Raw genomic sequence first — 25,674 nt, forward strand, 5'->3', positions numbered from 1 at the left:
TCCCTCCTTCTACGTACGTCACTTCCCTTTAGAGGAATTTATTTTCCCCAATTCTCTTGAACCTGGGTTGGCCCACTTTCACAGAATGCTGCTGTTAATGGAGAAACTAAACAGGGTAATGGAATTTTGAGTGATTGAGTGAATGGATGTGGGTGGTCAGCAGAGTTACACCTGAGCTGGAACCTAAATGCCAGGAAGGGAGCGGTTGTATAAAGATCTGGGGGAGAACATTCCAGGGTTAGGAGCGCAAGGTGGGGCGACAGCGAGTTGGTGAGTCTAGTGAGCGAGAGGAGGTGACGTGTGATTGCAAGTCTGAGATCAGACTCTTGCGTCCACTGGGTCCTGGTCTCCTGACCACGGTAAGGAGTTGGCTTTTAATTCTAAATTCACGGGGATCCCTGGGTGGCGCAGCGGTTTGGCGCCTGCCTTTGGCCCAGGGCGCGATCCTGGAGACCCGGGATCGAGTCCCATGTCGGGCTCCCGGTGCATGGAGCCTGCTTCTCCCTCTGCCTGTGTCTCTGCCTCTCTCTATCTCTCTGTGACTATCATAAATAAATAAAAATTAAAAAAAAATAATTCTAAATTCACTGGGAAGCCAGTGGGGAGTTTTAAGTAAGAGAGGGAGCCAATCTCCTTAATGATGTGAAAAGATGGCTCTGGTTGCTGATTAGCAGGTAGAAGGGGGTAGGGAGAGGAAGGAGGGCAGGTGTGAAAGCAGGGAGACCTGGGCGTGGGGGGAAGAGCATTCCCAGTGACAAGAGACAGGGGCCTGGCCTAATGTGCAGCAGTAGAGGTGGTGAGTGGATATCAGATTTGGAATGTATCTTGGAGATAGAAGATAGGACTTGTTGAAAGAAGGGAATCAAGGATAAGCAACTGAGTAAACGGTGATGCTATTAACTGACACAGAGAAGTAGAAGGTGTGGATTTGAACATGGGAGTGGAAGTGAGGCAGGTGTTCTGTTTTATATATTTAAAGTCTGAGTTGCAGCTAAGATATGCAAGTAGAGGTGCCAAATAGGATTTATGTGTCCAGAGGTCCAGGGAGAAGGTGGAAGTATTTAGGGAGGCGGAAATAGGGTGAGGCGAGCAAGGTGCCTGGGGCATGCAATTGAAAGGGACCATCACTCCCTGGGTTTAACCTCCTCTTGCATGAGCCCTGAGAGTGAATATCTCTTTAGATTTTATGACGTAGGGCTCCCTTGGCCTCCTCCTTATATGGAAAGCCAGAGAAATGGCTACCACCTGTGGAGAAACTGTAACTAGAGGAGAGAAGGGCCCTATGGCTCGCCTACATTTACCCGCCAGGGACAGAAGAGAAACCAACCAAGGAGCCTGAGAAACAGAGATTTTTGAGTTAGGAACAAATCCACAGATGGGAGAGCAAAGAAGCCAACGGAAGAAAACGTTCCAAACACGATGACGTGAATCTATGAGAACAGGTATGGAATTATCATCAAAATATGTTCGGGGGAAAAAAATAGAAATGCGTACCAGTCTACCATTTGGGAAAAAGCCAAAGGGAAATGTATATAATAACAAATAATTTTTTTTAGTGACAAATAATTAATTTAAGTAATTACCTGATTTAATTCTCTCAATGACCTACCTACCTCAGGGAAAACCAGGGCTCAGGGGTGAGGTAACACACCCAAGATTGACTTGCTTAGTAAGTAGCAGAGATTTGAACTCCTGTCTGTACCCCTAACCCCCGTGCTACAGCAGCTCCAGGGACAGGCATGTTTATCCAGGCAGACACCATTTCTAGAAGGCTACACACAAAACTTATAACATTGCTCCTGCAGAAGGAGACTGAGGGATACGTCATCATGTAGCTTTTGTATTTTTTTTTCTACCACCTTGGAAACATTGTCTATCCCATGAAAACACAAATACCTAAAATGAATGAATGAGTGAATGAATGATTGAAAACTTCTGTGACTTTTCTAGATTAGAGGCGGCTTCAGAGACATTGCTAAAAAAATTTTTTTTTGAACAAATGCTTTCTAAAAGTCATTTTTGGAGAAAACCAGAGAAAATTGAACATGGACTGGATAGTAGATGATATTACATAAGTATTATTGATTTCGTTGGTTACGTTCATGGTATTGTGGTTGGATTTTTTTTTTAATTATTTCTTTTTCATGCTTGTTCTTTTAGAAGCCCTGATCAATTTTAAATGATGTAGATGGGTAGGTTGATGGGTGAAAAAGGAAATTCCTCAGCTGTTTGGAGGAATGGCAGAGTGGCAATATAGATCTTAGAGTTTGCAGGTGCTGAGCCTCTGTCTCCCCCCCCCCCACGCCAGAACACAGGACAGGGTGTTCTGTGTTCTGGGGGCACAGAGTGAGGTAGCTGGTCTTGTTCTGCGGTGTCCTGCCCTCCTGAGCTTCCAGCTGCTGAGACCACGCCATCGACCCAACCTGCTATTCTTGGCTCGAGATCAGCTTTGATTTTGGTTCTTACCAGCAGTTATCAAAAAACCCGCCTCCATCTATCTCCCCACCTACTAAAAGCCGCGGCAACCTCCGTGTCTCTGATAGGGTGGCTAGCTGGGGGAAGCCTGTCCCAAAACGCAGGCTTGTTAACCAAAACGAAGCAAAGGCAGAAAGAAAAGTTGCACCGATTTGCCTCCTAGATAGAAAAGCTAGGCGGTAAAATAATAGTCACATGGAGTGTTCCCATTCTTAAGAAGTCTCTTCCAATTTCCACTCTGGTGAGAAAGTGACCCAGCGGGGCACTAATCCCTGCGAGTTACATTTTCTCAGGTTTTTGGGGTGGTTTGTTTATTTTGTTTTAAAGTTATTTATTTATTTATTTATTTATTTATTTATTTATTTATTTATTTATTTATTTATTTAACAAAGAGAGCACAAGCAGGGGAGCAGCTGAGGGAGAGGGAGAAGCAGACTCCCCACTGAGCAGGGCACCCCATGTGGGGCTCAATCCTGGGATCATGACCCGAGCCTCCCAAGCGCCCTCAGGTTTCTATTTCTGCTGAAAATCCCCTGATTTTCATACTGACCCCCCAGAACCCTGGTAATAACCCTCCGTTTTCCGACCAACGCTCAGGTGACTTTGCTTGGCGGAAGCTGAGAGCAGACCATTGAAACAAACCTGGGCAGGTGTCACTTGAACCCTATGGGCTATGGAGCATCTGGATTGGTTTCGTCTTGTTCTTTTGGGTTTGGGAGACTATAATGCAGAGAAAGGATTTGAACATTTTGAGCTGGGAGGGGCTGTCATTAAATCCAACAAGTCACTTCTGGCCTCCAGAAATTACTTAATTAGCTGTTGACAAGTGAAAGGGAGTTATTTATTGAAGCAGGCAGCCCATGCCACAGTAGTAGTACAGGACTGGCCTGCGCATTCAGAACCAGTCCCCGGCCTTCATTCTCCTATCACGGATTTCCTCCGCTCTCTGCAGGAGGCAGAGGGCCTCCCTCTCCCCGTCTTCAGACACCCCCCAGAGCCCTTCTTTTCTGTCCTTTCATCGCCCAACTTCCTCAAAGAACAATGCATGAGTAATGATGATAGGACTCAAGCAGCCAACAATGATACAGCACTTGCTCTCTTCCGGGTCTTTACCTGTATTGCATAGAGACTCAAATCTTTTCATTCTTGCAAGATACAGTGAAACCTAAATGACAGACTTAAATCTTCTAATTCTTACAGTATAGATTAAAAAAACCAAAAAAAAACAAACACACAAAACCAACAACAACAAGCCTGAAGCATCGAGAAGTTAAATTGCCTAGGCACACATGGCGTTGCTTTCTTTGCTTTTGACTCCACACCCCCCCCCCCCATTTTTAAGATTGGAGTAAAATTAACACAGTAAAAAAATTCTCCCTTTTTAGTGTCTATTTCTTAAAAAATTCTCCCTTTTTAGTGTCTATTTCTGTGAATTTTGACGCTCAGCCCTGTAACCACCACCTCAATCGACACAGAGAACAATTTCCCCATTCCCCAAACTTGCAGCTTCCCCCCTGCAGTCCACCTGCCACCTCTCCCCCACCAGCTCCTGCACGTGTAGTTTTGCAAGAAACTGCCAATTGGTTTTTTCCGAGTGACTGTGCCGTTTCACCCTCCCACCAGCCGTGTAGGAGTCCCCGTCGTTCCGCATCCTCGCTGGCACTTGGCAGCTTTTTAAAATTGTAGCCCTTTAAATAGGTGTGTAGTTTACCTCCTTGGAGTTTTAATTCGCGTTTTCCAAGTGACTATTGATACGGAGCGTCACTTTGTGAGTTTATTTGCCTTCTATATATCTTCTTGGGTGAAGTGCATTCATATCTTTTGTGCATTTTTTTAAATCGGATTGTTTCTTGTTATTATTGAGTTCTGAGAATTCTTTACACATGCTGGATATGAGCTCTTTATCAGATAAGTAATTCGCAAATATTTTCTCCAAGTATGCCGCTTGTCTGTTCATTCTCTTATCAGTGCCTTTTGAAAAGCAGCTCTTATTTTTATGAAATCTAGTTTCTCAATTGTTTTTCTTTTATGTATCATGTTATGGATGTCAAATCTAAGAAGTCTTTGCCTCATGCAAGGTCACAAATAGGTTCGCCTGTGTTTTTCCTCTAGACATTTTTTTAGTTTTAGGTTCCCACTTCAGTCTGTGATCCATCGTGAGTTATTTTTTGTACAGGGTCAAGGCTAATTTTTTTTTTGCATATGGATATTGAATTGTTTCAGTGTTTAAAAAGCTGAACATAGACTAACATATGACCCAGCAATCACATTTCTGGATATTTGTCTAAGAGCATTCAAAACAAAACAAAACAAACAAACAAACAAAAAAAACCCCATAGGTCCATGCAAAAACCTGTATGCAAATATTTACAGCGGCTTTATTTGTATTTGCCTCAAATTGGAGACATCTTAAATATCCATCAACTGGTGAATGGATAAACAAGCTTTGGCCCGTCCGTAAGCTAACAGACTTCTCAGTAATAAAAAGGAACAGACTACTGGCACATACGATAACGTGGAGGGATCTGAAATGCATTATGCTAACTGAAATGAACTACACTCAAAAGGCTGCATGTTGTATGATTCCATATGTATGGCATTCTGGAAAGAACGAAATAATAAGGATGGAAAACAGAATCCGCTTTTGCCCACGGTTGGCCATAAAGGAGAACATTGACCACAAAGGGGGCACAGGGGAAATTTTGAGGGTGATGAAGTGTTCTATATCTTTTTTTTTTTTTTTAAGATTTTTATTTATTCATGAGAGACAGAGAGAGAGAGGCAGAGACCCAGGCAGAGGGAGAAGCAGGTTCCATGCAGGGAGCCTAATGCAGGACTTGATCCCGGGACCCCAGGGTCATGTCCTGGGCTGAAGGCAGACGCTCAACCACCGAGCCACCCAGGCACCTGAAGTGTTCTATATCTTGACTGTGATGGCACTTACTCACCTTTATTGTGTATTAGTCAAAATTCATGGACCCGTGCACCTGAGAAGGGTGAATTTGACTGTATGTAATCATACATGTAACCTCAATAAACAGGAGTAAAACCAAAAAAAAATGGGAGGGTAAGGCCTGGGCTGAGTAGGCTCTTCCAGATGTGAACAGGGGCCTCAGCAACGGTGACCATTTGTCCCAGAGAGGGACGAGCTCCGTAAAAGAGAAGAAAAGTAACACAGGCCCAAGAGCCAGGCGCCGGGGCCTAGTCCACCGTGTGACCTTGAGCAGGTGCAAGGGTCCCTGTTTCTCCTAGAAGACAGAGTGTTCCACGGGGCCACCGGGGAAGGGACCGGGCACTTGGAATGCAGGAGAGCTTCACACTGCAGCTCCTTTGCTAAGTCTTACACCCTAACCCTTGATTTCCTTGTCTGGAAATGAAATTTTACCTTTCTCTCAACTGTGCGGGGCCTCCACGGCCTCGGAGCGAGCAGTACTAGCTCAGGGCAGGTGCTGGGTGGACGTCTGGTGGGGTGCCCCCTCCGGGGCCGGCTCCGCGGGGTTCACGGCCCTCCCTTCCTACCTGTGCAGAGGTGCCCCCCCCCCCCGCCGCCTCATAGTCTCGCCCCTTCTTTAGATCAGTCCCATCAGCACGCAGCACTCACTGTCCTTTTCTCGTCTTAAATAAGATGGGTGGCTCAGTCGGCTGGGCGTCGGACTCTAGATTTCAGCTCAGGGCCCAGTCTCGGGGTTGTGAGCTCCAGCCCTGCATTGGCCTTGGCCTCTCCCTCTGCTCCTTCTCCTGCACGTGCTCTCTCTCTCTCTCTCTCTTTCAATCAATAAAATCATAAAAGCAAATCTCACTAAAGCCCTCCAGCTATTACTCTTTTTTTTTTTTCCCTATTTCCCCTTCTGGCAAAACCTCCCCAGGACTTTGCTCTGAGCATCTCCTCCCCTCCCTCCACTTTCCCGCTTGAATCCACTGCGCCTACCCTGCATCTCCCAAGGCTCCGAGGAGCTTCAAGCTGCCAGACCCAAGGGGCAGTCTCTGTCCCCCTCTCTGTCCCCTCTCTGTCCCCCTCTCACCTAATCTATATCTGGCTCAATGGCTCACTCCCTCCTCCTGGAAATGCTTCCCTCCCAGACATGACACGCTCGGGGCTCTGCTATGTCACTGGCTGCTGTCCTGACCCACCTTGTGGGTTTGTCCTCGCCTCTGGATCCCTCTAGAGGGTGACTCCGTTCTTGTACCTTCTCTCCTCTCCCTCTTGGCTCACTTCCTTGGAGCTCCATCCAGTAGCATGGCTTTTACTGGAAACACTTTCAGACCGGTATCTCCAGCCTGGATTCCCCTTGAATCCCAAACTTGTAGGTCCTCAACGTCTTTCTGAACATCTTGACGGAGATATGAGGCATCTCACTGTGTCCCAAACCGCACCCATAGTCTTCCCATCCTCGCGCTCGCTTCCCTCAGCCTCCCTCGCCTCAGTTGCCTTGGCGTCGTCCTGGAGTCTTACTCTCGCACCTCACGTTAAATCCATGAGGAAAACCTGCTGGCACTCCCTTCAGAATCTGACCGCTCCCCTCCATCTCCACTGCTCCATCCCAGTCCAGGCCACCATCAGCTCCCACCCAAGGGCTTCCTGACTGGTCTCTCTGCTTCCACTCCTCCTTACGATCTCCTATCAGTGCAGCAGCCAGAGAGATCTTTAAAAACTGAACGGGTGTATGTCAATTCCCTGCCTAGACCCTTCCAGTGGGTTCTTCTCCATTCAGAGTATAAGCCAACTCCTGACAATGGACCTATGGTAGGACTCCTTGCCAGACCTCTGACTTCATCTGCTACCCATCTCCTTAAGCAGTGTGCCCTAGCCACTGGCCTCCTTACTGTACTTCAATCGCGCCTGGACCATTTCTACCTCAGGGCCTTTGCACATACTGTTCCCGCGGATATTCCCCTAGGTATCCTCATGGCTTGCTCCCTCACCTGCATGCCTTGACTTAAATGCCACTCTGTCGGGAGTGCCTTCCTTAACCACCGTATTTAAAGTTGTCACCTCCTGCCCAGACGTCTCCCCTTTCTAATTCTCCAACCCCTTTCCTTGCATTTCCCTTTCTCCTTAGCAATTATTAACCACCTGACCAATTCTATATTTTTGCTTATTTCTCTCATGACTTGTTTGTTGGTCTGTTTTCTTCACTGCTGTATTCTTAGCCCCTAAGCATGCCTGGCACAGTGTAGATCAGTATTTGTCAACTTTTTAATTTCACTATTGCTCATCATTCCAGGAGTCCTTTCAGACATTTCTCCTAATCACCCTTTCCCAGTGAAATTTTAATACCGCAGTTATACTGTGTATTGATTTCTGTATTGGATTTATACCTGGGCTTCATATACATACACACTTTTTAAAGAGTAAGAGCTTTTTTTTCTCACCCCCAAGAACCCATTTTCACCCCCTTAGGGGGATTATGGCAGCCATTGAGAATGCATGATGTAACTGCTGGACACAAGTATGTTGGATGGATATATTGCTTGGAGTAGGATGTGGGGATGGAGTCTGATGTGGTTAGCAGGTCTGGGGTTTCTTGGCAGAAGTCAGTGGTTTCTACTAAGGGAATTAGTGCCACAAAGTCAAAAAAGGGAAGCAAGAAGAGGAAGAGAGGACACTCCATTTGGTGACCCTGGGCCAGAGGAGAAGGGGGCTGACTGCTTTAAGTGTAATGGGAATTTCTGGTTACAAACTTGAATTTAACCATAGAGTCAAGCAGTCACCGTTGACCTTGAGGTAAGCTGCCGATGGTAATAGAAACTGGATTGAGAGAGTTTTTGGAGAGAATCTGGGGCAATGGAGATAAAATACAGTAGTCACCAGAGGGATAATAGGAACCTTTTTTTTTTTTTAAAGAAGTTGAAAGACCTAGTTGGTAACTGGAATAGAATTTCAAATCTCTTTATTAAAAGAAAAATTTTAATCCAACATATTTGGGGGATTGTCAACCTGTTACATGGAAACTGATGGCTGTTTAATAACAAGGTTTAAAGTTTGGGATTTGTAAAAGAATTCATCTCAACCCTGAACGTAGCAAAGCCCTTTTTTGTTAGCAAGGCAGGAGGATTAGGAGAAGATGGACATGCTCCTCACTGTGTTTCTGTTCAAATGTCCAACTATTCGTAGAGAAATGTTTAAAAATAAATGAGCAACATTATAACAATGAAATGGAAGTTAAGATAATCCTACCACTAGAAAAGTAAGATTTTCCTTTATTTTTATTTGCTTCAAATCTTTGTCCATCTTCATATTCATTTCCTATATTATAATAATGCAGTTTTGAGGTTATATTCTGTACTTCCTATGTCGAATATAAGCATTTTTTTCATGTCAGGCATGTTGCCTTCATCACTCATGTAGGTACTAATATGGATTTTCCATCAAACTGTAGGCTGCTGTCAGGCTGTCTTTCCATTGTTTCAGTGTTCTGGCTAACGCTGTAGCGAACATCTCCAAGCACATTCCTTTTTTTTTTTTTTTTTTTTTTTAATCATGAGTGTAGATGATGAGCAGGACCAACTTTTTTGGATGAACTTCCAGGCAAGGAATCACTCGGATCAGGGTGCTTTCTAAAAGAATGCTGTACATGTATTGATAAGACATAACCTCAAGAAGGTGGGTTATATTTTATAACATCCGCATTAAACTCCTGGTTCAAAGCTCGATTTCTCTTCCCTGCAGTCTGCAGGCAGAGATTTCTGACAAGATAGCTATTCAGAAACAGAAACCTAGAAGAAACTAGTCATTGAGGTCACTCTCCTAATAGCAGAATAGAAGGCACCTGTCACAGAAGGGTGGAGGAGGGGGCAGGAAATCCACATTGCATAACCAGCCCAGTGCACAGAGCAAGGCTGTCACACCCTCAGTTCTACAGTTTGCAATTACAAAACTGAGCTAAGTCACAAGGGAATGGCCTGGAGCGAAAACGCAGCCCCAGGGGAGCTCTCCGTAGGAAACATACCCTCCTCCCACAGTCATTTGGGGGTGGCTTCTGTTCTTTGGGCTCCGTCCCTTACCTCTGTACCCCCATTCCAACCTGGGCCCCTGACCTGTGGCCTACCACAGCCCAGCCGTTCTGCAAAGTCTTCCCCAGTCTTTGGCTCTTCCATCCCCCATCAGATATTCCAGGCCTCCTCCGCTCATGCCTCCCTGCCTCCATTTCCTCCTTTGGGGCTTACAGAAGGCCCCAAAACATCCAGTGAGTGGAAAGTCTCCATTTCGAAGAGAAAAGTGAGGTTATCAGGGGGACTGCCTCGCCTTGCAGCTCCCCACTGCCAGTTTTAGGAAAATTTTTTTCCTCTTGTCCATGGTTTGGCCTTCTCCCTGTGTTGTCAGACTCCTCCTTTTCTACCTCATGGGTCCCTCCTCAGCCCATTACCTCCCCTGTCTCTCCTCAGCATATTCCTCCCTACTACTTTATCTCCTCAGGATAGACTTTCACTCGAGACCCTTCTACTATGCACAATCCACGTGGACACACACACACACACACACACACACACACACACACGGGCATGCACGCATATGTTCCTAGCCATGGGCCTCTCTTCTAGGAGTCTGGCCACAGCCTTGCTCTGAGTCCTTGCCTTCCATTCCCTCCTCAGCTCCTACAAAGGCCTCTCTTCCCATCCCTCTATCAGGACTGCTTGAGAAAAGGTCCCCTGTGACCTTACGGTGTTAAAATTTAAGGGACTATTTTCACCGTCTCTTAGTTGACACCTCAGTGGCATTTGGGGCTGCTGACAATTCCTGCCTTCTGAAAGTTTCTCTTCCCTTGGCTTCCCCTCTGCTGGTCCTCCCTGCAGCTCACTGATCCTCTGCTCCTCAGCCTGCCTTGCCAGTCCTTCCTCCTCAACCCTTAAGTATTTGTGTTTTCTAGAACCCACCCCTTTACCTTCTTATTTGATTCACCTCCCTAGGAACCTCTCCTTGCATTGGAGCTCCCGCTACCACCTCTAATCTGCTGGTTCCCACCTCTCCGCCTCTACTCCAGGCCACTCCCATGACCTCCAAATCTGCCCAACTGATGGACATCACGGATTGCTGGCCTATACGTGGATCTCACTAAATATGACCGAACACAATTTCATCTTCCCTCTAAACCTTCTGTATTCCTTATCTCAGGGAGTTGCTACAGCTCTCTATCCTGCAGAAAGTGGGGCCCATCTCCTATCACTAAGTTCTGTTGTTTTTGTTTTTTGTTTTTTTTTTTTTTGCATCTGATTATTTTGGAAATATTTCCCCTCCTTTGCAGCCCTCTGGCAATGCTTTGGTTTGGGCCACCAAATATTGGATGGAGGAGCCTCTTGACTGGCCTCTGCACTTCTCTTTTGGTCTTTGAATCCATCTTCTGCTTCATCACATACCCACTTACTTCCCTTGAGTGGCTTCCCATTGCCTACAAGGTCAAATCAAGCACCTCGGGACAGCAAAGTCTCTCCTGTTCTGGTCACCGCCTTCTCCCCAGCCTTGTCTTTCTTCTCCTTTCTCTAGTATTCTCTGTACTCCGGCCGCAGTAGGCTCTTCGTAACTTTGCTCATGATATTCCTTTGCTCAGAATGGCTTCTTCAATGCCATCAAGTGAACTCTACTTCTAATTCTGAAGAACTTTCTTCCAATTTCCCTATACCTTGCCCTGACAAAGAGTAATTCTCCTTGTTGGAGCTTCCTGAATAAAAACAATAATTGCAATCATAATTAGTGCTATTCAACCTTCTACAATTCCGGTTCTTTCCCATCCGGAGCTCATGATAGGATTGCACATCCTGGCCCCTTTGCAGTTAGATGTGGCTGTGTAACAACTTTGCCCAATAAGGTATCAGTGGAAGTGGCATGGGTCAGTTCTGGGTCAGAGGATTTAGTTGTCAGAGTGAGAGCCTCCACAATCCTCGGTCTCTGTTATATAACAACTGGCGACATTCCAGATGGTGGCTGCATCCTTGAAAGGACCTGCAGCTGATCTCTGATGCATATGTACTATGAGCAAGAGATCGATCTCTGATTTCCCCATGACGTATGAACTTACTTGTAATTAAAGCATAACGTAGTCCATCTTGACTGACGTACCTGTGTGGCTTTTACAAATTGTCAGTTATTTAAAAACACTCTTGCTACATTCTTCATTATCTATAAACAAGCACCCTCTTTCACTCCCTTCATATCTGCAAAGTCTGGAATGCTTAGGCACATAATAGGCCCCAGTGAAGTTTCCCCGCCTTGGGGGAGGTAAGGGCACACATACCCTAACTTACAAAGAATTTGTATAAAGTCATGCTGTTTTCAATAGATCACTGGAGAGTAATAAGAATAAGATAAAAAAATCATTTGTTTTTACAAACTGCTAAGTATGTTCCTTTATTACTTGCCATTAATCCATGTTTTATTTGATATCTCTAAATGTATGGCTTTCATTTCGGTGGCCTTAAAATTTATTTCTATCTGCTGGGTTTCTCTGTTGTATTTTATCCTGAAACTTTGTTCTCATTTTTAGCCATTACTGATTCCAGTCTAACAGTCACATTTTTAAAGTTCTTAAATAGGAATTTAGTAAGTCCCATCTAAACCCATATTTGGGCATTAACCAAGAGTATTAGGTAGTTGGAATATCATGCAATGCCAAAGCAAGAAGAACGGAGATGCTGATGGGAAGAGAGACAAATAGGCATTAGCTGAAAGGCAACATGGCAGGTTAAAAAAAAAAAAGCATAGCATTTGGAGTTAGGAAAGTTGGGGATTAGTCTGGTTTTGCCATTTACTTCTCACGTGGACCTCTGTATGCCTCAGCTTCCTTATGTGTAAATGTGAGTTGCGACAGAAATAAGTCACAGAACTTTCAAGAGACACAAGTGAAGTCATTTATATGGATGCTCTATGTAAATTGTAAGGAATTGCTTAAATATTTTTTCTAACATGATTAGAATGGCAGGAGCGTTGTATTTCCACCGAGGGCAACAGGAGATCTAAGAGCCCAATGCTGTGAGAGTGTCAGCATTTTCAAATCTCATGATCAGTCATTGGGGGTAGGAGGGACTCCTGTGGCTCACAGGTGGTCAGAGCACTTATCTATTCACTGAGGCCAAAGATCCCTCCATAGGAGTCCCTAGATACATGGAATTCAGGCAAACTTTCTATCTTGTAGCTCAAATTTTTACTTTTTCCTTCTCTCCCTGACTGGGTGGTGACTATTTCTGTACATAATCCAGGAACTTTAGATTTATAGCTAATTAGTTATTTGGTACCTGTCACACACTTTCCTCAGCATCTGATATACCGTTCTCATTCTCATTTCTATTTCCCTTGTGCAATTCTTGGACATTCTCTGTAATGACTTATCTTGAATGATTTTTAGGCTGATGGCACACCTCTAAAGAGGACCCCTGATATTCTCTATGGAAGGACCAGAGCCCTTCCACAGAAGACGGGCAGGTAAAGGTCAAAATGTTAGCTTTATTTCTGCTAAAGTGCTGGAAAGTGTGGCTTAGACCTTCCATCAAGTTCTTTTGAATTAGGCAGCCTCATCCACCCAGGCATAGGAGGGGCTGGACAGCTGAAAGCCTCCCAGTCCAGGGCCAACCTGCCTCCCCTATCCCGAGCCAGGTGGAGAGCAGGCTCCTATAACTGGTGGGCAGACTCGGAAAGAGGGGAAGCCTCTAGGGCTGAGAGCCAAGTATGTGGTTTCTTACTCAAACTCATCGATCACATCTCTGATTCCCGCTGAGGCCAGGAAGGTGTAAGGAAAGTGGAAATATGCAGCTAAAGGAGTAAAGCTAAGGATCCCCAAACCTTAGCATGTGTGGAAACCATGCTAAATACCTCTGCTCCTTCCTGCCCTCCTTTTGGTGATCTTGCCCTTCCCTAATGTGGAGGACTCCTGACTCCTCACCGACTTCCACCCGTCTTGGCCATCACCCACCTCAGTAGTTCTCAGCCTTGGATACACATTAGAATCACCCGAGGAGCTTCTAAACTGTTCCAGTTCTCATGCCCTCCACCCCCGCCCCAAGATCCTGGTTCCATTGGCCTGGGATGAAGCCTTGGCATCGTAGTTATAAAGACTCTCCAGGTGATTCTAAAGCGCAGCCAGGGTTACGGACCACTGACCTAATGGTATAGGTTTCATCAACCCTTTTCACCTTCAGCTGGCCAGATGTAAAATGCAGGTAACACCATCTGGGAAGCTCTCAGAATGAAGCCAGCCTCTGATAATGATGTCAGCAATGGTGCAGCAACTTATTCCTAGATTAAAGCCATATGGTAGCTTCAGAGGTCCTGTTTTCCTTCTCAACTTGTCCTCCTCCACATAAAAGATGTGGAGAAGAGAAGTTGTATTTGGCCCCTTGGTGCTCAGCTATTCATTTTCTTGAAAGGGAATAAGAAGGAAGATTTCTTTCTTCTTACAGAAATGCTCTTGATCTGACTTTGCCCTCAGCCCATCTGCAGCCAGTCATTATGAAAATCCAGTAAAAGACATTCCCTGACATAAGCTCAATGCATCCACCTCCTTTAATATCCCCCATAATCTCACACCCAGGTATTGAGGCAGGCTTCCTTCTGACGGCTGCATAGTCAGGGAGAATGAAATCCGTGACCCCAGCACTTCAGAGGAGGAGATGTGATGGCAAGATAGAACCGTTTAAAATACCATTTTTTTCCCCAGTATCTTGCCTGAATTCCTCTCAGCCAAAGTCTATCTACCTGACTCAACCCGACTCAGAGGCAGCCCCACCAGTGAGTCTTAATCACCCATGGTGGCTGCGGGACGACAGCTGCTTTGGTGCATATGTGTCTCTGATAACAGAACCCGTTTAACTGCTCCAAATCCACAGGGTATGATTACGTTGGGGTAATAACTCCCGAGAATGGCTTTGCTACAGTTATAACATGCTGAGAGGGAGCGAAATACGAATCCTGCATAAATTAGACTGCCAGGTACAGTTTGCTATTACTCAGCTCTATCATACCTGTAATAAAAGTGTATCATCTCCCAACCAGCCTGGGTGTTTAGGTGCATGACTAGATGAAAGGCTAATTTGTCACTGTTTAATTTAAATAACTTCTGTTTTAGAAAAAGGTCTTTAACTTTATGAAATCTCTGATCTTCTTCAGAGATAAAAATGAGCTTTTTCATTTTTTTTAATGAGATTTTAATTTACGCTGTAATTCTAATCCATTGGCTCAAAATAAAACACCCGATTCTGAAGTGAATCAAATGCTGCGTACCTGCTTTTCTTTTTGTTCCTGCCTATTTTGAAACCACTCATGACAACTCTGGTAAGAGCCTGCCATTGTGGTCATTGCTGCGGAAAAATAATGGTTGCAGTCCAGGTAACTAACTCTGAAGATCGTACCATGAAGATTTTCACTGGCAGTGAGCTTGCATCAGCTAGCCGCATGTGTCATCAGATATCTCCACCTCCAGCATGAATTATCAACATTAATATGCTCACATAAGCCAAAGATCAGCCATAAGCATGTGACCCGCTCAACCTAGACTTTTTTCTTTTCAACCTAGATTATTAAACAGGCTTGACTTGATGATTTTACCTTCCAAAGGTCAAAGATTAGGGCTTAGATAGACATCAGGGACACGGAAATGAACTCAACTCATAAAGCCAAGTGCTAGCACATGGATATACAAGATCCAGCTGATGAGAAAATAGCGGCATCATTGTCTAAATAGCTGGTGCAACTGAAGTTTACTCTTACGCTTTTTCATTTCTTTGCATCCTTTTTGCAGATTGTAAGGAGACAGATGTCATACACATCCTATGCGTCTGAATTTCAATCTCAGGATGGCTACCTACTTGATCGGTGACTTTGAAACAGTTGTGACCTCTCTGAGTTTATGGTTTCCATTTTTATTCAAGAGGAATAGCATCATTGCGCCTCCCACTTAAGGGCTGGAGGTGATCTAGGCACCATGCCTGGCACCTCTGAGGCACCCAGTAATTGGGCAGCTGAAATAAATATTTTTTTCTTCTGAGTTTTCTGAAAATCCTTGGGGAAGATAAGTTACTCTCAGAGATTAGAAGAGAAAGCACAGCAGCAAATCGTGAGAATGATTTGGAGTCCTCCTCCAAGGGCTGAAGTTCACACATACCAGGCTTAAGTTCCAGAAGCTCCATGCTTCATGTCTCAGGTGAGCCCAGGTCAGTGACTTAATGGCTTTTAGAGTAGAGAGTAATTTCGAGGTACGGAAGGTGTGTGCTTGAGTGTGTATGTGTGTGTGTGCACGTGCATGTGTGCATCCACATTTGCAAAACTATAATTGTCGAACGAAGCCGATTCTGTGAGGAATTTTTCCTGGTAATGCTACTGGAAGTAGTTGCTAGGAAGGAAGGAGAAAGATCTTTTCCTGGCTGAGACAAGGAGAGCCAGAAGTTCCTTTCCTCCGTGGCCTTTTCCCAATATTTCTCATGATTTTGAGGACGATGTCTGCTCAGTTCCTCCTTTGGGTAAAGAAAACCCTGAGTGTTAAACATACTGGTCATTCCTAATTTCTTGCTATTATCGGTTTATGAAATCAAATCCAGGAAAGAGGAGTTTTTCCAGTGAGGATAGAAGAGAAGTTTCCAGGAAAAAATGGAGGAAGTAGAAGGTCAGCCTCTCCCTTATATATTGACCTTCTCTTTTGCTTTCTGAATAATACCATCTAGACTATGTGGGGGTTTATGGCTGCCCCTGCTCTCTGCAACCTGCTAACCCACGTCCCTAGAATTCCAGAACATTCCATTCTTCATTTTCTCCTCCTTTTACCTGTGGTTTCCCACACAAATAGTAAAAGGTTTGGATGGGGAAGAAGAGAAGCACTCGCTTTGATAATAAAATTCATTTGGGTCCTGATGAATGGTGGGCATTTCAGAATACTTTAAAAATCATGAGCTTTGAGGACCAAAGAGTGAAGGCACACAAAACTCACCACTTCAATGATAGTGGCTGGAATCTGTCAGCAGAGGCTTCAAGCAACGGAGCAGAAGGTCAAGTGATTTTAAAGCTGGAAGGACCTTGTCTAGGACAGCTGGCCCCTCGTTATATAGATCATAAAGCGTTTGAACTAGAAGAGATGTTAAAAATCACCTAGTTTCACCTCCCATTTTACAGATGCAAGAACGGAAAACCAATGAAATGTGATTTGTTCCAAGTCTAATCCCCAGTGAGGAACACAGACCTCCATAGTGTCTGTTGACCCAACATTTATTGAGCACCTCTTTGTGACATGCGCTGTGCTTGGTCCTGCTTGAGGGAGTTCTAGAATGAATAATACCAGCCCCTGTCTTCTGAGGGCTCAGGATCTCCTTGCAGAGAGATACACATTCTCAAATACTTATAATCCAAGGTGACTTGAAATAACAGAGTAAACATCAAGGTCAGCAAAGGACAAAGTAGGAGACAATTATTTAGCTGAGAGAAGTTGAAGATTTTTCTCTTCATGTTAGTGTTCCTCAACCATTACTATTTTTTATCCGATAATTACCTCCTCCTGCCCCCCCCCCCCCCCCAGTGGAAGGAAAACAAAATCTCTATGTGCTGGACTATTTGAATGGGTGAGTAAGACTAGACAAGAGGATCCTGAGCTAAAAGGCAGGAGGGCCCACATTAGCTAGGTGAAATGACGAGACCATCTTTCCCCTCTCCTCCCACCAGGGAATCAGTCTTCCCTGGGTGAATTCTATAGGTTCCCCTCCCACTAGACCACCCATTAAGGAAGGGAGGAAGGGCAGGCGGTGTTATCAGAAGGGGTCCCTAAAGACCTGGGGTGACAGCAGAGAAGAGGATGTGCCGGATGGTGACAGGGCAGGTGGCGGGGTCATGCTCACCGGAGACCGTGGAGGTACAATGCCAACTCTCGGTGGTGGTGGCAAAGACCCCAGTCCCAACTATTCTACCCCAAAATATGTTTGAGAAGCTACCTGCTTGCTGACACAAGTAGTTTCAACATCCCCTGTGTAATCTGGGTGAGGTACCTCATTTGGTAAAGAAAGCCTGCTTTTTAAAAATATAAAGTAGGCTAAATCTCTGTTAAGCTTTTTTAACACATTTTCAATCATAAGGTCCCAATTAAAATGCTTTAGAAGCATGACTAAAGTTGTAAGCTGTGACACACGATTGGTTAGATTTTAGTTTTCATGTTTCAAAAAAAAAAAATAACACACACACACACTCCATATGTTTTTACCATCTCATTGAACTATCTTGGCAATAAATAGATCAGCATATCTAGGAATGATTGATACCATATGATTCTTGGGTATCATAGTTGATGTTCTGTGGTATTTCAAACCACCAAGACGGAAACCCACCCACACATACCAAGCTCAAAACCGGCAGTTTTCTGTCTTGATGGCTACAGTTAGAGTTTAAACAGCATCATTAAAATTTCACAGGTGACATATCAGGAAAAATTAAGCCCACCAGTTGTGTTTCCTTGAAAGGAAAACAGTCCTTCATTATAACGAATGAAATTGTGCGCTAGGTATGAATGCGCGTGACCTCTAGAAAATGAAGCGCTGACCCATAAATGGATGAGAATCAGCCAGAGTAAACGAGGCAAACGTTTTCCCAGCATAACTGTGCATGCTGGCAGAGAAGATTCTTGTTATAATTAAAAGAGATGGAGTGGTCAACAGGGAACATTTAATAGGAACAAACATGACAACATTGCCTAACTATCTTTCTGGTCCATTCTTTATCCTCATGTTATACTATGTGTCTGGGTTTTAGAAGTGACACATGCATTCCCCATAAAAATAACACATAAACTTGTACGGCAGAACCAAGCAGAAATTCATTTAGAATATGGATATGGACACGGTCAATGCCCAATTTACTCAGAGTAAATCTCTAGCTAAATCGGCGCTGTCCGGTTGTGAGCTGTTAGCCACACCGAAATGGCCAGCGAGCATTTGAAATGTGGCTAGTTTGGATTGAGAGGGGTTGTAAGTGTAAAATACACACTAGATTTCAAAGACTTAGCATCAGAAAAAAGAACAAAAGGTAAAATATCTCATATCTTATGTTGCCTGCGTGTTAAAATGGCATCTGGATATCTTGGGATAAAGAAATGGGTCAGGGGATCCCTAAGTGGCTCAGCGGTTTAGCGCCTGCCTTCAGCCCAGTGCCTGATCCTGGAGTCCCAGGATCGAGTCCCACATCAGGTTCCCTGCAGGGAGCCTGCTTCTCTGTGTGTCTCTCATAAATAAATAAATAAAATCTTAAAAAAAAAAAAAGGATCATTAAAATTCATTTCATTTGGTTCCTTTTACTCTTCTAATACAGCTGCTAGACCTTTTAAAGTTTCTCATATGCGGCTTGCAATTTTTGGCTCGCGTTGTATTTCTGTTGACCAATACTGATCTAAGTGAAAACTTTGGTATGCAAAGTAGCACTTAGCCATTCCACAGAACTGAAATGTAAATTCATATCAACTGACAATAACACGACAACATGAAGAAAACTGGCCACGAAGTGATTGAGGCTTTGTTGAGTTGCCTTTTCCATTCCTCCTACATTGGAAAGTTTCTTAAAATCCACATGTTTGCTTCATAACCTTCTAAAGGGAAAATGAGAGAGGAGGACATTCTGGGAAATGAGTTGGGCCCTAATAATAAGTTGGGCCCGAGAAATAGAAAATCTTCTTCCCTGAGCAATTTAAGGGCCCTGGATTTTGCTCAAAGGGTGCTATTATTGAGAAACGGCGTTAGGCCTCTCCTTCTCTTATATTAATGAAGTTCTACTTTTCTCTCGGGGAGATGATCAGAGGGCTCCCTTCCTTCAAGAATATGCTGTTAGAACATTGCTGGAAGGGTGACGGCATTTCGAATGGGAAGATATGGACCACGAAGCTATCTTGCAATACGAGTGTAAACTTGGAGGGTGTGGTGTGGAAGCTGTTTATTTAAATGAACATTATGCTTTTTGGGAATCATTCGGATGTATTCAGTTTTCCCCACTTTCTCTCCTGTTCCACTGAAAGAAAGACTTCTACGCTTAGGCAGAAAAAGTGATATTGTAAGTACACCTTGTTAGGTCTCATTGAAACTAATGAGGCTTTGACAGGCCCAGCACATAGAGAGGGTCTATAGAGAGGCTGTCATTACAGAACCAACAAACAAATGTCAGATCTTCTTCACAAGGCTGGAGGAGGAAATGTTCAGAGTGTCATAGGGACGAATGAAATTCTGTGATAGTGGGGTTTAAACCATACCTTCACCTGACTCTGAGTCCTCACAAAAGCAAAGGGAAGGACACCTGATTAGAACAACTGCATCCCAGACCGAGCCAGCAGAGAACACACACATAAATAAAAAAGTCACGCATCAAACTGCTGAGGAACGAAGCTGTGTGAGGATTAAATAAGACAAAGTATGTGTAGTGTCTAGTAAGTGTTCGGAGAACATATTGTTTCAAAACCTGTCCTGTGGTATGAGTAAAGTTCATCTCTATTTCACTGTACCAAATGCAAAAGCTCCTGAAAATTCACTGTCTGTTCCCTGCTTTTGTCTAAACTCATTTGTGAGAAGCTTTACTCGCGCTTTAGCTGCTGCCAATGACTCATGGTTAAATCATTTCACTCATCTTTTTTCCTTTTTTATTTTTTAATACAGTTGCAAATCATGTGATAGTCTTCTTTGTTCTCTTCCCCCCCTAAGGAAAGCGAAGCAACTCTAACAGCCCCATTACCTTAATGAACTAAAGCCATTCAGTGAAAAGAGTTGGTATTCATTTCATCAAATCTAGGGATGATAATTTTTTGAAAAGCTGAAGACTAATTCTTGGGGATTTTTGTGGAGCCCTGTGACAATTCATATCACCTAATAACCAACGTGAGTGAAGGCTGGTGTCCAATGACTGTTAAGAAGATACAAGGAATGTTGCAGAAATAGAAATAGGCCAGCACTGAAATTTAATTAGACACTGCATAGGTTAATAATAAATTCAATTAATTTAGCTTTCTACCTATGCTAGAGAAAAAAAAATACCCAGGCAAATAATAATTCATTTTAAATGCCTCAATTGGTAACCTCCTTTCCTGAAGAGTGATTTATGCAGTAATTTACTGGCTGTTTCTTCGTAAGATTGTTCCAAACCAGCCCTTTTGAAATAATAATAATTTCTGAATGTGTGTTGTGAGAGATATAACAAATGGCTTCTTATTAATTTTCATTTAATGAGTTGCCTATTCACATGGTAATTTTTAAAAATTCCCTTCTTAAGATAAACAGGTTATAAATACTGTGGGTAACACTTCCATTTCACAAAAATTGAACAGGAAAATCTGTCTCATAGTACCTACATGATTTGAAGGTCAATCAGTTGCAAATTTTCTATACTAAATAGGCATCTATTTCTTTCCCAGTTAGCATAGCAGATCATTTTATATTTCTATGGCCAAGTGATTCAAATTGGTTAAAAAAGGAAAAAAACAAACAAACAAGAATATTAGCAGCAGGAAAGGTCCTAGCAGAGATCATACAGAGATAGACAGGGTACAAAGTCATGAGCAAGGTGGAAAAGCAGCTACTGAGCCCTTGACACTGATTCTTTTTTTTTTTTTTTTTTTTAAGGAAAAAATGAAGCTCGTCTCTCATAGCTATTCCTCTAAGTTGCTTCTCCCCTTTTAAAATGACACCAAAACTTCTAGCATAAATATTGATGTTTCGGAATTAAATTGTTTATCCTTTCAAAGTTGAATTCCATAGCGGCTCATTAACCATATGCTGTCATGATAAAAACAGAATGAAGTAATTAATAAAAACAAAATCATAAAAACCAGGGAGAGGAAATTGCTTGGAAAAGACCTGGGCATTTCCAAAGGTTCGTGTCTGTTTTAGAAGGCCTGTACTAGACAGGGCCAGGCTCTTAAAAAGATCCCTTGCAACCGTGGAAAGAGTACGCCTAAAGTATTAAATAATTCAAATGCAACTGTTACTTACGTGAGAACCGAAAGGGCCTGGCTCCCAACCCGCACTGCCTGACGCCCTCTCCGTGGAAAAGCCCGTACTGCATTTCACCCATGAACTTGTCCAGCTCCTGCCCGGAGGCATTGACCAGCAGAGCCCCCGTTTTGCACAGGAAGGTGGCTTTGATCCACAACGGTGTCCCCAGGGCTGTCACCACTCCGAGGGCGCACATGAAGCTTAGCACCCCAGCTGTGCAAAAAACGACTTTCTTCTGTTGGTTTGGCATGATGAGAGATGGCTTCTGTGAAGGTGAGGTTCAGAAACGAGACCTTGGTGACTGATGAGAAGTGACTGGCCCTTTGGCTGCATTTATTAGAGTGGCTGAAAGGACAGATCCCAGCCCCATAGGCATCCTCACCGTGGTCGGTGGTTCTGGCCAGGAGAACGCCTGGAGGATGGAGGCTGCTTCATCACACTTCCTTGACTTTTCTCCTTTCCCGCTGCTGCTTCTCTCTAATTTGAAATCTTTGGGCTAAGAATCTGTGAAACAGAGCGTTCACACTGCCTTCGAGTATCTCTTGTGTCACTTGGTAACAAAGGTCTAAGATAGCAGATGGAATCCTCCCTGTAACTTGATAAATGCCTCCCCTTTCCCCAGCCTTTTGTCTGATTGGGTGAGTTGAGACTTTCAGAAACAGGCTTGGCTCTGATGGTAAATTTTCAGCCACTCGAGCAGCTCATTTATTGACATTTTTTTTGTTTTTGTTTTTGTTTTTGGTGGGGGGTTGAAGAGGAATTTGGACAGAGAATGATCCGATGTCTACTTATTGGCAATTAATTGATTTTGAAAAATGTTCATTGTAGCTGGATAAAATCTCAAACTGGGGTGGGTGCCGTAGACCAACCGTCAGGGCTTGTCATCCTAACTTCTTTTCTCCCAGATCCATGATTTAGAATCAGTGCGTCAATAGAGAAGTCGATTCCAATTTTTCCTGGCACCCAGGTGCCAATATCTAGATTTCTAAAAGCTTTCCTTCACAACGCTTGGCTGCTTCAGGACTATTGCAAGGAAATGAGGTTCTGGGTCTGAGAAGTATCAGAACCTATAAAGAAGACAAGAGCATTGTCATGGAAAGAAGAGATTGTGCTCAGATAGCCGGCTCTAAGAGTTCATCACAGAAAAGCAAGGATCCCAGCAGAAATCGTGAGTTAGGGAGACAAGAGACAAAGTCATGAGCAAGATTAAATAGCAAAATGAGTTCGGTTACATTGTCAAGATCTGAAAACTAAAGTCCAGAATTTAGTAATAGCTCTTTATTTTTTTTAAAAAAAAGATGTTATTCACTTATTTGGAGAGAGAGAGAGAGAGAGAGAGAGAGAGAGAGAGACAGGAGGAGGGGCAGAAGCAGAGAGAGGCAGAGAGAGAATCTCCAGCAGACGCCCCACTGAGCGTAGAGCTCTACGCATGGCTCTATCTCATGACCCTGAGATCATGACCTGAGCGAAATCAAGAGTCAATGGTCAACCGACCGAGCCCACTAGGTGCCCCATAACAGCTTTTTAACTCAATATTCTCAATGAGATCTTTCCTTCTGCAGATACAGGTTGTGTGTGTGATGTATGTTGAATATCTATCATATGCCACATTATTGTGCTAGGCTCTGACATACAAAGTTAACTTTTAGTGAGAACTTGGTATGTATAGTACATTGTTAAGTATTTTACCTAAATCATCTTATTTAGTCCTCACAATTACCGTACAAAATGATGATGAGAATGGTGAATGGAAATGATCTCTCCATTTTATAGATAGGAAACTAAGGCTCAGAGAGACCAAGCAACTTGCCCAAGAGAGTAGTGGAGCTGGGATTCAAATCTGGATCTTCTTCTTTTCTTTTTAAGTTTTTATTTATTTATTATAGAGAGCACAAGCAGGGGGAGGAGCAGAGGGTAAGGGAAAGGAGGAGGAAGAGGGAGGGGAGAGAATCTCAAGCAGATTCCACATTGAGCTGAACACAGAGCCTGATGCAGGGCTCCATTTCCCGAAGTTGAGATCGTGACCTGAGCTGAAACAAAAGGTCAGACACTTAACCGGCTGAGCCATCCAGGCAGCTCTCAAATCTGGGTCTTCTAATTTTGAGGTTTATGCGCTATTCTAAGCAAAGTCCTTGGCCTTGAGGAGAAGACAAGCTCTTCATTTAGGGTTGTGTTGGCCTGGGAGTAATAAGGGCAGAGTAGCCCATTATTCACTGTGTATCTTGGTGCTTAGAGAATATCGACATCTGCAAACAGAACTTTCCCAGTTGGTCAAAAGCACATATTGTCTCTATTCTCTTGATCCACCTTAAGCATGTCAGCTTAAGAGAAATTAGGTGCCAAAGTCTGTCTTCTTAAAGATAGACAATCAAGGGATCCCTGGATGGCTCAGCAGTTTAGCGCCTGCCTTCAGCCGAGGGCGTGATCCTGGAGACCCGGGATCGAGTCCCATGTTGGGCTCCCTGCATGGAACCTGCTTCTCTCTCTCTCTTTCTCTCTCTCTCTCTCTCTCTCTCTCTGTCTCTCATGAAGAAATAAATAAAATCTAAAAAAAAAAAAAAAAAAAAAGACAACCAAGTATAGAACTGATCCCCAAATACCAATGTCCCTTCAAAGGTAAAAGGGGGCAACACTAACCATGACCACAGAGGAACACACCCTAGATTCCAGATGGGCACCCAAAATTAGGTTTGCAATATAGGTAAGTTTTTGGTTTTTTATGTCATGGCCCTTGAGACACACAATAAGCAACTCACCACAGGTTATCTGCTTTCCCAGTGAAGTCTCCACTGGATTTAGAATAATTGCCATCATTGTCCACTAGCAAAACAAGGGAGCAGTGATGGCCCCAGTAAATAGTTATCTGGGGATGCACATGCTGCACCCCGTCCCGAAATCTTAGTTTAAGATGTCTGAGAAGAGCTATGCTAATTAAATCAACATATTCTGTAATTGGAAGAGACCGAACACTTCCAAGCCTGGGAGCAGAAATCACAACTTAATCGATATTGTTAGTACGTCTACAGAAAGGACATGGTAAGAGAGGAGTCGTTGACACAGGACAGTGGATTCATGAACCAGACCCAGCCACGTGTATGTAAAGAGGTCCAAGAAAAAAAGCCCTGCCTCTGGGTGTAGAGAGCAGTTCGATCACACCAGTTCTGTGTGCATCAGTCGGTGACGTGTCCTGGGATCTGGAGAAACGTGAGCTAAAGAAATATAACATAGTGAGTTCTTTTATCATAAAATTGTGTCCTTAATTTTTGTTCTTAATATTTCTTGAAGTGGGGAAGGGTTCGTAGCAGGTTCTGTGGGGAATGAAAGGCAGGCATGTTGGGTTTCTCAGTAGAGGGATGAAAGGAGCCACAGTCTTGAGGACATGAAGGCTGGTTGCCCAGGTTAGGGCATGAAGGGACATGCGGGACGAGTCAGGACAGGTAAGCCAGAATCAAATCATGGAGGGTCATTGATGCGGCTATGAAAAGTTGGACTTCATTCAGGGGACAAATACCCAGCTATAGAGAGTTTTTGAGGGGCACCTGGGTGGCTCAGTGGTTGAGTCTTTAGTTCAGGTCATGATGCTGTGGTCCTGGGATCGAGGCCTGCATCGGGCTCCCTGCATGGAGCCTGCTTCTTCCTCTGCCTCTGTGTGTCTCTCATGAAAAAATTTTTTTAAAAAATAAAATCTTTAAAAAAAAAACAGTTTTTGAGCAGAGGAACAGCTGGCTCAGGGTTGTGCTTTGAATTGATAAATCTGATTTTTAAAAAAATCCCTTCTTTAATGAGATAATAATAGTTGAATTTTTAATATCCTTACTTGGCAAATTAAAAAATTGCAAAGCCTATCTGTTCCAAGTTTCAACATCCCACTGGTTGCAAAGGCATGGACTGTCGTGTGGAAAGGATGAGTTCTCAGGCTCTTGGTAACTGGATGGATGGCCTCTACTCTAATCCAGTGGTTCTCAAACTTGGGCATTCATTGGAATCACTTGAGGAGATTTTAAAAAATACTAATGCCCACATCCTATTCCTTGAGATTCAGATTTATTTGATTTTAGAGTGCGGCCTAGTGTTAAAATACCTTAGGTGATTGCAATGGACAGTCAATGTTGAAAACTGGGGCTCTTCTCACACAGCTGCCTCCTAATCACTAGGCTTTGTAGGCATCTCGATCCTGGAGTGCATGCAAACATGAACATCCAGGCACTAGAGAGGAATATTCTTATTATAAATTAATAAATGGGTGCTACTGTTTATAACTCAAATCTCCTGAAT

The 25,674-nt window shown here is 43.7% G+C and overlaps 1 protein-coding gene across 1 annotated transcript in view; it reads right to left on the reverse strand.

Annotated features, from left to right (window-relative positions):
- Nucleotides 1-21,847, reverse strand: part of CLRN1 (clarin 1) — a 36,437-nt gene extending 14,590 nt beyond the window's left edge. The window contains exons 1-2 of the mRNA XM_041734492.1: nucleotides 21,782-21,847; nucleotides 21,397-21,664 (exon numbers count right to left, since the gene is read on the reverse strand). Of these exons, the coding sequence (XP_041590426.1) occupies nucleotides 21,397-21,649 (253 nt within the window). The 5' untranslated portion in view covers nucleotides 21,650-21,664; nucleotides 21,782-21,847. The remainder of the gene's footprint in view (nucleotides 1-21,396; nucleotides 21,665-21,781) is intronic.
- Nucleotides 21,848-25,674: the final 3,827 nt, after the last annotated feature.

This window comes from Vulpes lagopus, chromosome 19 (genome assembly GCF_018345385.1).
Source record: "Vulpes lagopus strain Blue_001 chromosome 19, ASM1834538v1, whole genome shotgun sequence".
In the NCBI taxonomy this organism is placed as follows: domain Eukaryota; kingdom Metazoa; phylum Chordata; class Mammalia; order Carnivora; family Canidae; genus Vulpes; species Vulpes lagopus.